Source organism: Tachyglossus aculeatus, chromosome 1, assembly GCF_015852505.1.
Source record: "Tachyglossus aculeatus isolate mTacAcu1 chromosome 1, mTacAcu1.pri, whole genome shotgun sequence".
Classification (NCBI taxonomy): Eukaryota; Metazoa; Chordata; class Mammalia; order Monotremata; family Tachyglossidae; genus Tachyglossus; species Tachyglossus aculeatus.
In genome coordinates this window covers 9021744-9037481 of record NC_052066.1, presented here as the reverse complement: position 1 = coordinate 9037481, position 15738 = coordinate 9021744, and the positions used below count along the sequence as shown (strand labels likewise).

Genomic DNA, 15738 nt, shown 5'->3' with positions numbered 1-15738 from the left:
CGTGCGGCATGTGTCGCACTGGGCGTCCATGCCTCTGCATGTGTGTGTCTACGTACGTGTCCATTCGCGTTCACCCACCCCGTGTGTCCTCGTGTGCCCGTCCATGTGCACGTGTGTCTGTGAATGTGTCCCTTCATGTGCTTCCTCCCCATACGTCCCTGTGGGTGCATCTCTGCAGGTCTCCCCACGCGTGCGGCATGTGCCTCGGCGGGTATCCCGATTTGTCCTTCCCAAGCGCTTAGTCCAGTGCTCTGCACACAGTAAGCGCTCAATAAATACGATGGAATGAATGAATGAATATCCGTGCCTCCGCATGTGTGCGTCTAGGTACGCGTCCGCGTTCACCCACCCAGTGTGTCCTCGTGTGCCCGTCCATGCACGCGTGTGTCCGTGAATGTGTCCCTTCATTTTTGTCCCTGTGGGCGCATCTCTGCGGGTCTCCCCACGCGTGTGGCGTGTGTCTCGGTGGATATCCCGATTTGTCCTTCCCAAGCGCTTAGTCCAGTGCTCTGCACACAGTAAGCGCTCAATAAATACGATGGAATGAATGAATGAATGAATATCCGTGCCTCCGCATGTGTGTGTCTAGGTACGTGTCCGCGTTCACCCACCCCGTGTGTCCTCTTGTTCCCGTCCATGTGCACGTGTGTCCGTGAATGTGTCCCTTCGTTTTCGTCCCTGTGGGCGCATCTCTGCGGGTCTCCCCGCGCGTGCGGCATGTGTCGCACTGGGCGTCCATGCCTCTGCATGTGTGTGTCTACGTACGTGTCCATTCGCGTTCACCGACCCCGTGTGTCCTCGTGTGCCCCTCCTTGTGCACGTGTGTCCGTGAATGTGTCCCTTCATGTGCTTCCTCCCCATACGTCCCTGTGGGCGCATCTCTGCGGGTCTCCCCATGCTTGCGGCGTGTGTCTCGGCAGGTATCCCGATTTGTCTTTCCCAAGCGCTTAGTCCAGTGCCCTGCACACAGTAAGCGCTCAATAAATGCGATGGAATGAATGAATGAATGAATATCCATGCCTCTGCATGTGTGCGTCTAGGTATTCGTCCACGTTCACCCACCCCATGTATCCTCCTGTGCCTGTTCATGTGCGCGCGTGTGTGTCCGTGAATGTGTCCCTTCATTTTTGTCCCTGTGGGCGCATCTCTGCGGGTCTCCCCACACCTGCAGCGTGTATCTCAGTGGGTATCCCGATTTATCCTTCCCAAGCGCTTAGTCCAGTGCTCTGCGCACAGTAAGTGCTCAATAAATACGATGGAATGAGTGAATGAATATCCGTTCCTCCGCATGTGTGCGTCTAGGTACGCGTCCGCGTTGACCCACCCCGTGTGTCCTCGTGTGCCCGTTCACGTGCATGCGTGTGTCCGTGAATGTGTCCCTTCGTTTTCGTCCCTGTGGGCGCATCCCTGCAGGTCTCCCCACGCGTGCGGCGTGTGTTGCGGTGGGTGTCCATGCCTCTCGTGTGTTTGTCTATGTACGTGTCCATTCGCGTTCACCCACCCTGTGTGTCCTCGTGTGCCCGTCCATATGCACGTGTGTCCGCGAATGTGTCCCTTCATTTTCATCCCTGTGGGGGCATCTCTGCGGGTCTCCCCACGCGTACAGCATGTGTCACAGTGGGTATCCTGATTTGTGCTTCCCAAGCGCTTAGTCCAGTGCTCTGCACACAGTAAGCGCTCAATAAATATGATTGAATGAATGACTATCCGTACCTCTGCGTGTGTGCGTCTAGGTACGCGTCCGCGTTCACCCACCCCGTGTGTCCTCGTGTGCCCCTTCACGCACGCGCGTGTGTGTCCGTGAATGTGTCCCTTTGTTTTCGTCCCCGTGGGCGCATCTCTGCGGGTCTCCCCTCTTGTGCGGCGTGTGCCTCGGTGGGTATCCCGATTTGTCCTTCCCAAGCGCTTAGTCCAGTGCTCTGCACACAGTAAGCACTCAATAAATACGATTGAATGAATGAATATCCGTACCTCCGTGTGTGTGCGTTTAGGTACGCGTCTGCGTTCACCCACCCCGTGTGTCCTCGTGTGCCCGTCCATGTGCATGTGTGGCCGTGAATGTGTCCCTTCATGTGCATCCTCCCCATGCGTCCCTGTGGGTGCATCTCTGCGGGTCTCCCCACACCTGCAGCGTGTATCTCGGTGGATATCCCGATTTATCCTTCCCAAGCGCTTAGTCCAGTGCTCTGCACACAGTAAGCGCTCAGTAAATACGATGGAATGAATGAATGAATGAATATCCGTGCCTCTGCATGTGTGCGTCTAGGTACGCGTCCGCGTTCACCCACCCCGTGTGTCCTCGTGTGCCCGTTCACACGCGCGTGTGTGTCCGTGAATGTGTCCCTTCGTTTTCATCCCTGTGGGCGCATCACTGCGGGTCTCCCCACGCGTGCGGCGTGTCGCGGTGGGTATCCTGATTTGTGCTTCCCAAGCGCTTAGTCCAGTGCTCTGCACACAGTAAGCGCTCAATAAATACGATTGAATGAATGACTGTCCGTACCTCTGTGTGTGTGTGCGTCTCGGTACCCGTCCATTCGTGATCACCCACCCCGTGTGTCCTCGTGTGCCCTTTCATGCACGCGTGTGTCCATGAATGTGTCCCTTCATTTTTGTCCCTGTGGGTGCATCTCTGCGGGTCTCCCCACGTGTGCGGCGTGTGCCTCGGTGGGTATCCTGATTTGTCCTTCCCAAGCGCTTAGTCCAGTGCTCTGCACACAGTAAGCGCTCAATAAATACGATTGAATGAATGAATATCCGTGCCTCCGCATGTGTGCGTCTAGGTACGCGTCCGCGATCACCCACCCCATGTGTCCTTGTGTGCCCGTGAATGTGTCCCTTCGTTTTCATCCCCGTGGGCGCATCTCTGCGGGTCTCCCCACGCGTGCGGCGTGGGCATCCGTGCCTCTGCGTGTGCGATGACCCACCCCGCGTGTCCCGGTGTGTCCGCGGGGCCGGACAGGAGCTGTACTCGTCGGTGCTGGACGTGCTGACCCCGGGGGACGTGCGGGTCCTGGTGGAGACGGAGGACGAGTTCTCGCGCCGCGGCCAGTTCGAGCGCGTCTTCCCCACGCGGGCGTCCGCCCGCTACCTGCGCTTCTTCGACCAGCCCCGCTACTTCAACATCCTCACCACCCAGTGGGAGCTCAAGTACCACGGCGGCGACAAGCTCAGGGGTAAAGAATAATAATAATCAGTCGATCGATCGATCAGTCGTATTTATTGAGCGCTTACCGTGTGCAGAGCGCTGGACGAAGCGCTGGGGAAGTCCAAGTTGGCAACATCTAGAGACGGGCCCTACCCACCGGCGGGCTCGCGGTCTAAAAGGGGGAGACGGAGAACAAAACCATACTAACAAAATAAAATAAATAGAATAGATGTGTACAAGGAAAATAAATAGAGTAATAAATATGTACAAACATATATACAGGTGCCGTGGGGAAAGGAAGGAGGTAAGATGGAGGGGATGGAGAGGGGGACGAGGGGGAGAGGAAGGAGGGGGCTCAGAATAGATGTGTACAAGTAAAATAAATAGAGTAATAAATATGTACAAACATATATATATATATATATATACAGGTGCTGTGGGGAAGGGAAGGAGGTAAGACGGGGGGATGGAGAGGGGGACGAGGGGGAAAGGAAGGAGGGGGCTCAGTTTGGAAATAAATAGAATAGATGTGTACAAGTAAAATAAATAGAGTAATAAATATGTACAAACATATATATATATATATATATATATATAGGTGCTGTGGGGAAGGGAAGGAGGTAAGACGGGGGGATGGAGAGGGGGACGAGGGGGAGAGGAAGGAGGGGGCTCAGTTTGGAAATAAATAGAATAGATGTGTACAAGTAAAATAAATAGAGTAATAAATATGTACAAACATATATATATATATATATATATATATATATATACAGGTGCTGTGGGGAAGGGAAGGAGGTAAGACGGGGGATGGAGAGGGGGAGGAGGGGCAGAGAAAGGAGGGGGCTCAGTTTGGAAATAAATAGAATAGATGTGTACAAGTAAAATAAATAGGGTAATAAATATGTACAAACATATATATATATATATATATATATATATATACAGGTGCTGTGGGGAAGGGAAGGAGGTAAGATGGGGGGATGGAGAGGGGGACGAGGGGGAGAGGAAGGAGGGGGCTCAGTTTGGAAATAAATAGAATAGATGTGTACAAGTAAAATAAATAGAGTAATAAATATGTACAACCATATATATATATATATATATATATATATATATATATATATGTATATATATATATATATATATATATATATATATATGTATATATATATATATATATATATATATATATATATATATATATATATACAGGTGCTGTGGGGACGGGAAGGAGGTAAGACGGGGGGATGGAGAGGGGGACGAGGGGGAGAGGAAGGAGGGGGCTCAGTTTGGAAATAAATAGAATAGATGTGTACAAGTAAAATAAATAGGGTAATAAATATGTACAACCATATATATATATATACAGGTGCTGTGGGGACGGGAAGGAGGTAAGACGGGGGGATGGAGAGGGGGACGAGGGGGAGAGGAAGGAGGGGGCTCAGTTTGGAAATAAATAGAATAGATGTGTACAAGTAAAATAAATAGAGTAATAAATATGTACAAACATATATATATATATATATATATATATATATATATATATATATATATATATATATATATATACAGGTGCTGTGGGGAAGGGAAGGAGGTAAGACGGGGGATGGAGAGGGGGACGAGGGGGAGAGGAAGGAGGGGGCTCAGTTTGGAAATAAATAGAATAGATGTGTACAAGTAAAATAAATAGGGTAATAAATATGTACAAACATATATATACATATATATATATATATATATATATATATATATAGGTGCTGTGGGGACGGGAAGGAGGTAAGACGGGGAGGATGGAGAGGGGGACGAGGGGGAGAGGAAGGAGGGGGCTCAGTCTGGGAAGGCCTCCTGGAGGAGGTGAGCTCTCAGTAGGGCAACAGAAGGACCAGGCACATTATCTGCCCAGAAGAAGTAAATAATAATAATAATAATAATAATGATAGTATTTATTAAGCGCTTACTATGAAGCAGCGTGGCTCCGTAGGAAAGAGCATGGGCTTTGGAGTCAAAGGTCATGGGGCAAGTCACTTAACTTCTCTGTGCCTCAGTTACCTCATCTGGAAAATGGGGATTAAATCTGTGAGCCCCACAAGGGACAACCTGATCACCTTGTAACCTCCCCAGCGCTTAGAACAGTGCTTTGCACATAGTAAGTGCTTAATAAATGCCATTATTATTATTATTATTATTATTATTATTATTATTATTATTATGTGCAAAGCACTGTTCTAAGCGCTGACAATGAAAAACTGGCATTAACCCGTTCCTGGGTGGGCTTGAACCACCAACCTTTCGGTTAACAGCCGAACGCGCTAACCAATTGTGCCACAGAGACACCATAATAATAATAATAATAATAATGATGGCATTTATTAAGCACTTACTATGTGCAAAGCAGCACTGGGGGGGATACAAGGTGATCGGGTTGTCCCACAAGAGGCCCGCAGGCTTCATCCCCATTTTACAGATGAGGGAATGAGGCCCAGGGAAGTGAAGTGACTTGCCCAAAGTCACCCAGCTGACAAGTGGCGGAGCCAGGATTTGAACCCATGACCTCTGACTCCAAAGCCCGGGCTCTTTTCCACCTAAATAATGACAATAATAATAATGGAATTTAATAATAATAATAATAATGGCATTTATTAATAATAATAATAGCATTTGTTAAGCATTTACTATGTGCAGAGCACTGTTCTAAGCGCTGGGGGGGATATACGAGGTGATCAAGTCGTCCCACGTGAGGCTCACAGTCTTCATCCCCATTTTCCAGCTGAGGGAACTGAGGCTCAGAGTAGTGAAGTGGCTCGCCCGGTGTCACACAGCAGACATGCGGCAGAGCCGGGATTCGAACCCACGACCTCTGACTCCAAAGCCCGGGCTCTTTTCCACTGAGCCACGCTGCTTCTCTTTTAAGCGCTTACTACGTGCCAAGCACTGTTCTGAGCGCTGGAGAGGTTCCAGGGTGATGAGGTGGTCCCACGGGGGGCTCACAGTCTTCATCCCCATTTGATGAGGGAACTGAGGCACGGAGAATAATAATAATAATGAGGGCATTTGTTAAGCGCTTACTATGTGCAAAGCACTGTTCTAAGCGCTGGGGAGGTTGTCCCACTGGGGGGCTCACAGTCTTCATCTCCATTTGACCGATGAGGGAACTGAGGCACGGAGAATAATAATCAATCATCAATCATATTTATTGAGCGCTTACTACGTGCAGAGCACTGTACTAAGCGCTTGGGAAGTACAAATTGGCAACGTCTAGAGACGGTCCCTACCCAACAGTGGGCTCACAGTCTAAAAGGGGGAGACAGAGAACAAAACCAAACATACTAACAAAATAAAATCAATAGAATAGATATGGACAAGTAAAATAAATAAATAAATAAATAAATAGAGTAATAAATATGTACAAACATCTATACATATATACAGGTGCTGTGGGGAAGGGAAGGAGGTAAGATGGAGGGATGGAGAGGGGGACGAGGGGGAGAGGAAGGAAGGGGCATAATAATAATAATAATGAGGGCATTTGTTAAGCGCTTACTATGTGCCGAGCACTGTTCTAAGCGCTGGGGAGGTTGTCCCACGGGAGGCTCACAGGCTTTATCCCCGTTTGACCGATGAGGGAACTGAGGCACAGAGAATAATAATAATGAGGGAATTTGTTAAGCGCTTACTATGTGCAAAGCACTGTTCTAAGCGCTGGGGAGGTTGTCCCACGGGGGGCTCACAGACTTCATCCCCGTTTGACCGATGAGGGAACTGAGGCACGGAGAATAATAATAATAATAATGATGAGGGCATTTGTTAAGCGCTTACTATGTGCCAAACACTGTTCTAAGCGCAGGGGAGAATACAAGGTGATCAGGTTGTCCCTTGGGAGCCCACTGTTGGGTAGGGACCATCTCTATTTGTTGCCGACTTGTACTTCCCAAGCGCTTAGTACAGTGCTCTGCACACAGTAAGCGCTCAATCAATACGATTGAATGAATGAATGAATACAAGGTGATCAGGTTGTCCCACTGGGGGCTCACAGTCTTCATCCCCATTTGACCGATAAGGGAACTGAGGCACGGAGAATAATAATAATAATAATAATAATAATGATGAGGGCATTTGTTAAGCGCTTACTATGTGCAAAGCACTGTTTCAAGCGCTGGGGAGGTTACAAGGTGATCAGGTTGTCCCACGGGGGGCTCCCAGTCTTCATCCCCATTTGACTGATGAGGGAACTGAGGCACGGAGAATAATAATAATAATGATAATAATGAGGGCATTTGTTAAGCGCTTACTATGTGCAAAGCACTGTTCATTCATTCATTTATTCAATCGCATTTATTGAGCGCTTACTATGTGCAAAGCACTGTTCATTCATTTATTCAATCGTATTTATTGAGCACTTACTGTGCGCAGAGCACTGTACTAAGCGCTTGGGAAGTACAAGTTGGCAACATATAGAGACGGTCCCTACCCAACAGTGGGCTCACCATCTAGAAGCACTGGGGAGAATACAAGGTGATCAGGTTGTCCCACGGGGGGCTCACAGTCTTCATCCCCATTTGACAGATGAGGGAACTGAGGCACGGAGAATAATAATAATAATGATAATGAGGGCATTTGTTAAGCGCTTACTATGTGCAAAACACTGTTCTCAGCACTGGGGAGAATATAAGGTGATCGGGTTGTCCCACCTGGGGCTCACAGTCTTCATCCCCATTTGACAGATGAGGGAACTGAGGCAAGGAGAATAATAATAATAATAATGAGGGCATTTGTTAAGCGCTTACTATGTGCAAAGCACTGTTCTAAGCACTGGGGAGAATATAAGGTGATCGGGTTGTCCCACCTGGGGCTCACAGTCTTCATCCCCATTTTACAGATGAGGTCAAATCAGTCACACAGCTGATAATTCCCGTCTCTAGATGTTGCCGACTTGTACTTGTACATATTTATTACTCTATTTATTTATTTATTTATTTATCTTACTTGTATATTTCTATCCTATTTATTTTATTTTGTTGGTATGTTTGGTTCTGTTCTCTGTCTCCCCCTTTTAGACTGTGAGCCCACTGTTGGGTAGGGACCGTCTCTATGTGTTGCCAATTTGTACTTCCCAAGCGCTTAGTACAGTGCTCTGCACATAGTAAGTGCTCAATAAATACGATAGATTGATTGATTGATTGATTATCCCCCAAGCGCTTAATCCAGTGCTCTGGCACACAGTAAGCGCTCAGTAAATACGACTGAATGAACTGTGGATCCGGGATTTGAACCCGTGACCTCTGTGACTGCAAAGCCCGGGCTCCTTCATTCATTCATTCACTCATCCCATCGTATTTATTGAGCGCTTACCGTGTGCAGAGCACTGGACTAAGCGCTTGGGAAGTCCAAGTCGGCGACATTTAGAGACGGTCCCGCCCCCCCCCTCTGCCCCGTCCCGTCCTCAGGGGTGGACCTGCTGCGGCGATGGTGCTTCAGAGGGTTTCACACGGGGGCCGGGAGCGACTCGGATTCTGCGCCCGTGGTGAGTGACCGGGCCCCGGGGGGCCGCTGACGGGGGGCGCGGGGGGTCCGGGGAGGGGGCCGCGGCCGGGGGTGACCGTCCGACGCCGCAGCGTCTCGGTCTAGTGGTAGAGCCCGGGCCTGCTCTGGGCCTCAGTTTCCTCCCCGAGAGGCGTGGGGGGGGGGGGGAGCAGGGGACTGTGCCATTCATCATCATCATCAATCGTATTTATTGAGCGCTTACTGTGTGCAGAGCACTGGACTAAGCGCTTGGGAAGTCCAAGTTGGCAACATCTAGAGACGGTCCCTACCCAACGGCGGGCTCACAGTCTCAAAGGGGGAGACAGAGAACCAAACCAAACGTACTAACAAAATAAAATAAATAGAATAGATAGGTACAAGTAATAAATAGAGTAATAAATCTGTACAAACGTATATAGATATATACAGGTGCTGTGGGGAAGGGAAGGAGGTAAGGCGGAAAGGGGGAGGAGGGGGAGAGGAAGGAAGGGGCTGAGTGTGGGAAGGCCTCCTGGAGGAGGTGAGCTCTCATCAGGGCTTTGAAGGGAGGAGGAGAGCGAGCTTGGCGGATGGGCAGAGGGATTGGGGGCATTCCGGGCCCGGGGGAGGACGTGGGCCGGGGGTCGACGGCGGGACGGGCGAGAACGAGGCCTAACGGTGAGGAGATCAGCGGCGGAGGAGTGGAGGACGCGGGCTGGGCTGGAGAAGGAGAGAAGGGAGGTGAGGGAGGAGGGGGCCAGGGGTTGGATGGATGGATGGACAGCCTGGAAGCCCAGGGTGAGGAGTTTCTGCCTGATGCGCAGATTGATTGGGAGCCACTGGAGATTCAGTCATTCAGTCAATCATATTCATTGAATGACATTTATTTGTCCTTCCCAATCGCTCAGTCCAGTGCTCTGCACACAGTAAGCGCTCAATAAATATGATTGAATGAATGAATGGAGCGCTTACTGTGTGCAGAGCACTGGACTGAGCGCTTGGGAAGGACAAATTGGCAACCTGATTATCTTGTATCCAGACTGAGCCCCTTCCTTCCTCTCCCCCTCGTCCCCCTCTCCGTCCCCCCATCTGACCTCCTTCCCTTCCCCACAGCACCTGTATATATGTATATATGTTTGTACTTATTTATTACTCTATTTATTTATTTTACCTGTACATATCTATTCTATTTTATTTTGTTAGTATGTTTGGTTTTGTTCTCTGTCTCCCCCTTTTAGACTGTGAGCCCACTGTTGGGTTGGGACTGTCTCTATATGTTGCCAACTTGTACTTCCCAAGCGCTTAGTACAGTGCTCTGCACACAGTAAGCGCTCAATAAATACGATTGATTGATTGATTGATTGATTGTATCTACTCCAGCGCTTAGAAGAGTGCCTGGCAAGTCGCTTCACTTCTCTGGGCCTCGGTTCCCTCATCTGGAAAATGGGGATTAAGGCTGAGAATCCTATTCATTCATTCAGTCGTATTTATTGAGCGCTTACTGTGTGCAGAGCACTGGACTAAGCGCTTGGGAAGTCCAAGTTGGCAACATAGAGAGACGGTCCCTACCCAACAGCGGGCTCACAGGCTAGAAGGGGGAGACAGAGAACAAAACAAAGCATATTAACAGAATAAAATAAATAGAATAAATATGTACAAGTAAAATAAATCAATCAATAAATATGTGGGACTGGGTCCTTCTAATAATAATAATGGCATTTATTATTAATAATAATAATAATGTTGGTATTTGTTAAGCGCTGACTATGTGCCAGGCACTGTACTAAGCGCTGGGGTAGATATAAACCAGGGGTAAGGCCAGGGATTGTGTCAGGTTGGATACAATCCCTGGCCCACGTGGGGCTCACGGTCTTAATCCCCATTTTACAGAGGGGCGAAACTGAGGCCCGGAGAAGTGAAATGACTCGCCCAAGATCACACAGCAGACAAGCGGCGGGGCCGGGATTAGAACCCAGATCCGGGAAATGTGCCCTCCCCTGACCTACAGGCTGGGCACGGGACAAAGGGCGGAGTTCTCTCCCCGGCATTTATCCATTCATTCGATCGTATTTATTGAGCGCTTACTGTGTGCAGAGCACTGGACTAAGCGTTTGGGGGAGGATAATAAGCAGACAGACTCCCTGCCCACCACACACTCGCAGTTTAGAGGGGGAGACGGACGTTAACAGAAATGAATAAATGATGGAGAGGAACCTAAGTGGTTCATTCATTTCATTCATTCAGTCGTATTTATTGAGCGCTTACTGTGTGCAGAGCGCTGGACTAAGCGCTTGGAAAGTACAAATTGGCAACAGATACAGTCCCTACCCAGCGACGGGCTCACAGTCTATAATAATAATAATAATAATAATGGCATTTATTAAGCGCTTACTATGTGCCAAGCACTGTTCTTAGCGCTGGAGGGATACAAGGTGATCAGGTTGTCCCACTTGGGGCGCACAGTCTTCATCCCCATTTTCCAGATGAGGTCACTGAGGCCCAGAGAAGTGAAGTGACTTGCCCGAAGTCACTCAGCTGACAGGTGGCGGGATTCGAACCCATGCCCTCCGACTCCAAAGCCCGTGCTCTTTCCGCTGAGCCACGCTGCTTCAATCAGTCTAGAAGGGAGGCTAATAATAATGATGGTATTTGTTAAGCACTTACTATGTGCCAAGCACTATTACTATTATTATGGTATTTGTTAAGCGCTTCCTACGTGCAGAGCAGTGTTCTAAGCGCTGAGCTGCCAGGGTAGATACCAGGTCATCAGGTTTTCCCACGTGGGGCTCCCAGTCTTCATCCCCATTTTCCAGATGAGGGCACTGAGGCCCAGAGAAGCCCATACAGCTGACAAGTGGCGGAGCCGGAATTAGAACCCATGACCTTCTCACTCCCAGGTCCCCGCTCTATCATTCATTCATTCATTCAATCGTATTTATTGAGCGCTTTATGGAGAAGAAGCGTGGCTTAGCGGAAAGAGCCCGGGCTTTGGAGTCAGAGGTCACGGGTTCAAATCCTGCCACCGCCAACGTCAGCTGTGGGACTTCGGGCAAGTCACTTCGCTTCTCTGAGCCTCAGTTCCCTCATCTGGAAAATGGGGATTAAGACCGTGAGCCCTCCCCGAGGGACAACCTGATCACCTTTCTAGACTGTAAGCCCACTGTTGGGTAGGGACCGTTTCTATATGTTGCCGACTTGTATGTCCAGTGCTCTGCACACAGTAAGCGCTCAATAAATACGATTGATTGATTGATTGATAGAATGGTGCTTTGCACATAGTAAGCGCTTAACAAACACCATTATTATTATTATTATTATTATTATTATTATTATTATTATTATTATTATTATTATTATTAAGCCAGGGCTGGGAGGGGGGCGTGAAGAAAGGGAGCAAATTGGAGCGATGAAGAAGGGAGTGGGAGAAGAGGGGGCTTAGTCAAGGAAGGCCTCTTGGAGGAGGTAATAATAATAATAATAATAATGATGGCATTTATTAAGCGCTTACTATGTGCAAAGCACTGTTCTAAGCGCTGGGGGGGATACAAGGTCATGAGGCTGTCCCACGGGGGGCTCACAGTCTTCCTCCCCATTTTCCAGATGAGGGAACTGAAGCCCAGAGAAGTGAAGTGACTTGCCCAAAGTCACCCAGCTGACCAGTGCGGGAGCCGGGATTCGAACCCATGACCTCTGACTCCAAAGCCCGGGCTCTTTTCCACTGAGCCACGCTGCTGGGCCTTCAGTTAGGCTTTGAAGGGGTGGGGGGGGGAGAGTCATTGGCTCCCTTTCAGACTGTGAGCCCGCTGTTGGGTAGGGACCGTCTCTATGTGTTGCCAACTTGGACTTCATCATCATCAATCGTATTTATTGAGCGCTTACTGTGTGCAGAGCACTGGACTAAGCGCTTGGGAAGTACAAGTTGGCAACACTGGACTTCCCAAGCGCTCAGTCCAGTGCTCTGCACACAGTAAGCGCTCAATAAATACGATTGATTGATTGGCCAGAGCAGGCCGGCAGGGCCAGGGGGCGATTGTTTGGACCCCAGCCCAGCCCCCCTGCCCCCTTTTTTTCCTTTTTTTCTTCCTAGTGGACCTTGCCTCGCTCCCATCTCCTCCTGAAGGGCGACTCCTGGGTCCAAAGCCTCTGCACGCCGGACGCGGGCAAGCCGGGGTGAGGACGGGGCTCTTGGGGGGGTGCCCAAAGTCGGGGGGCCGGGGTAGAGACCGCCCGGGGCGGGGGGCCGGAGCGGAGCCAGTGGGAGAGGGGCAGCGGGGTCCCAACGGCGTCCCCCCGTTCCTCGACAGGAAGCCCCCCGACGTCAAGGAGGCCGAGGACGGCCCCCCTGGGCAGGCTCTGCCCCTGATCAAGACCCCGGAGCCGAGCGACAGACCCCCGGCCGCGGACAGTGAGCCCCCCGTCCCCGATCGGCCTCCCCCGACCCCCCAGGGCCTCTAGCTACCTCACGGGCCTCCGTCCCGGCCACCGCGACCCAGAGGACCGGCCGGTCCGGGCCTCCGCTCCGGGCCCCTCCGGAGGCTTTTCGGGAAAGGTCAGAGGGCGAGCGAGAGAGCGAGCCCCCCACCACTGGCCCGGCCGGGCCCCCGCCGCAGCCTTATAAAGGAGTTGGTTTGGTAGCCCCCGAGCGTCCTGATTCATTCATTCATCCATTCAGGTGTATTTATTGAGCGCTTACTGTGTGCAGAGCGCTGGACGAAGCGCTTGGGAAGTCCAAGTTGGCAACATCTAGAGCCGGTCCCGACCCGACAGCGGGCTCACAGGCTAGAAGGGGGAGACAGAGGACAAACCATATTAACAAAATAAAATAAATAGAATAAATATGTACAAATAAATAGAGTAATAAATACATATATACATATGTACAGGGGCTGTGGGGAGGGGAAGGAGGTAAGGCGGGCGGGGAGGATGGAGAGGGGGAGGAAGGGGAGAGGAAGGAGGGGGCTCAGTCTGGGAAGGCCTCCTGGAGGAGGTGAGCTCTCAGTAGGGCCTTGAAGGGAGGAAGAGAGCTAGCTTGGTGGATGTGCGGAGGAAGGGCATGTAATCAAGGAGGTAATCGAGTTGTCCCACGTGGGGCTCGCAGACTTAATCCCCATTTTCCAGATGAGGTAACTGAGGCACAGAAGTGACTTGCCCAAAGTCACACAGCTGACAAGTGGCGGAGCCGGGATTTGAACCCATGACCTCTGACTCCAAAGCCACTGAGCCATGCTGCTTCTCTGGTATGACACTGCCTCTTTAAGCACTTGATTATCACCCCGCCCTCAACCCCACAGCATTTTATGTGCAGATCCAAAATTTATTTTAATGTCTGTCTCCCTCTGTAGAGCGTATGTTCCTCGTGGGCAGGGAATGTGACTACCAACTCTGTTGTATTGTACTCTCCCAAGAGCTTAGTACCGTGTTCAGCACACAGTAAGAGCCCAATAAATACCCTTGATTAAGAAACAGTTAAAGGGACCCTCTCCTTTTCAATATTGGACCTTCTTTTATAATAATAATAATAATGATCATCATCATCATGAATCGTATTTATTGAGTGCTTACCATGTGCAGAGCACTGTACTAAGTGCTTGGGAAGTACAAATTGGCAACATCTAGAAACAGTGCCTACCCAACAGTGGGCTCACAGTCTAAAAGGGGGAGACAGAGAACAAAACCAAACATACTAACAAAATAAAATAAATAGAATAGATATGTACAAGTAAAATAAATACTATGTGCCAAGTACCTCATCAGAGAAGCAGCGTGGCTCAGTGGAAAGAGTCCGGGCTTTGGAGTCAGAGGTCATGGGTTCAAATCCCAGCTCCGCCAATTGTCAGCTGTGATGTGTGTCTTTCCTCCAAATGCGGGACCCGTGCCTGAGCAAGACCCTCCCCAGCCCACCCCCTGGCCTGACTGTCCGGGCTGGAAGAGCATTCATTCAGTCGTATTTATCGAGCCCTTACTGGGTGCGGAGACCTGTATCAATCAGTCAATCAATCAGTCGTATGTATTGAGCGCTTACTGTGTGCAGAGCACTGGACGAAGCGCTTGGGAAGTACAAGTTGGCAACATATAGAGACAGTCCCTACCCACCAGTGGGCTCACAGTCTAAAAGGGGGAGACAGAGAACAAAATCAAACATACTAACAAAATAAAATAGAATAGATATGTACAAGTAAAATAAATAAATAGAGTAATAAATATGTACAAACATATATACATATCAATCAATCAATCAATCATATTTATTGAGCGCTTACTGTATGCAGAGTACTGGACTAAGCGCTTGGGAAGTCCAAGTTCGCAGCGTATAGAGACGGTCCCTACCCGACAGTGGGCTCACAGTCTAAAAGGGGGAGAGAGAGAACAAAACCAAACATACTAACAAAATAAAATAAATAGAATAGATATGTATGAGTAAAATAAATAAATAAATAAATAGAGTAATAAATGTGTACAAACATGTATACATATTAATCAATCAATCGTATTTATTGAGCGCTTACTGTGTGCAGAGCACTGGACAAAGCGCTTGGGAAGTCCAAGTTGGCAACATATAGAGACAGTCCCTACCCTACAGTGGGCTCACGGTCTAAAAGGGGGAGACAGAGAACAGAACCAAACATACTAACAAAATAAAATAAATAGAATAGATATGTACAAGTAAAATAAATAAATAGAGTAATAAATATGTACAAACATATATACATATCAATCAATCAATCGTATTTATTGAGCACTTACTGTGTGCAGAGCACTGGACGAAGCACTTGGGAAGTCCAAGTTGGCAACATCTAGAGACAGTCCCTACCCGACAGTGGGCTCACAGTCTAAAAGGGGGAGACAGACAACAAAACCAAACATACTAACAAAATAAAATAAATAGAATAGATATGGACAAGTAAAATAAATAGAGTAATAAATATGTACAAACATATATACATATATACAGTTATCCATTCATTCCTGCATCCATATCCTGTATCCATTCATTCATTCATGCAGTCGTATTTATTGAGCGCTTACGGAGTGCAGAGCACTGTACTGAGCGCTTGGGAAGTACAGATCAGCAGCCTAAAGAGGCAGTCCTTACC

The 15738-nt window shown here is 49.0% G+C and overlaps 1 protein-coding gene and 1 non-coding gene across 2 annotated transcripts in view; one reads left to right on the top strand and one right to left on the bottom strand.

Moving 5' to 3' along the window:
• TTLL4 (tubulin tyrosine ligase like 4) overlaps window positions 1-13216 on the top strand; it is a 111250-nt gene extending 98034 nt beyond the window's left edge. The window contains exons 16-19 of the mRNA XM_038754419.1: window positions 2960-3173; window positions 8590-8666; window positions 12732-12814; window positions 12949-13216. Of these exons, the coding sequence (XP_038610347.1) occupies window positions 2960-3173; window positions 8590-8666; window positions 12732-12814; window positions 12949-13099 (525 nt within the window). The 3' untranslated portion in view covers window positions 13100-13216. The remainder of the gene's footprint in view (window positions 1-2959; window positions 3174-8589; window positions 8667-12731; window positions 12815-12948) is intronic.
• On the bottom strand, window positions 5404-5477 carry TRNAN-GUU. The gene has a single exon. It is a non-coding gene; the product is annotated as a tRNA-Asn (tRNA).
• Window positions 13217-15738: the final 2522 nt, after the last annotated feature.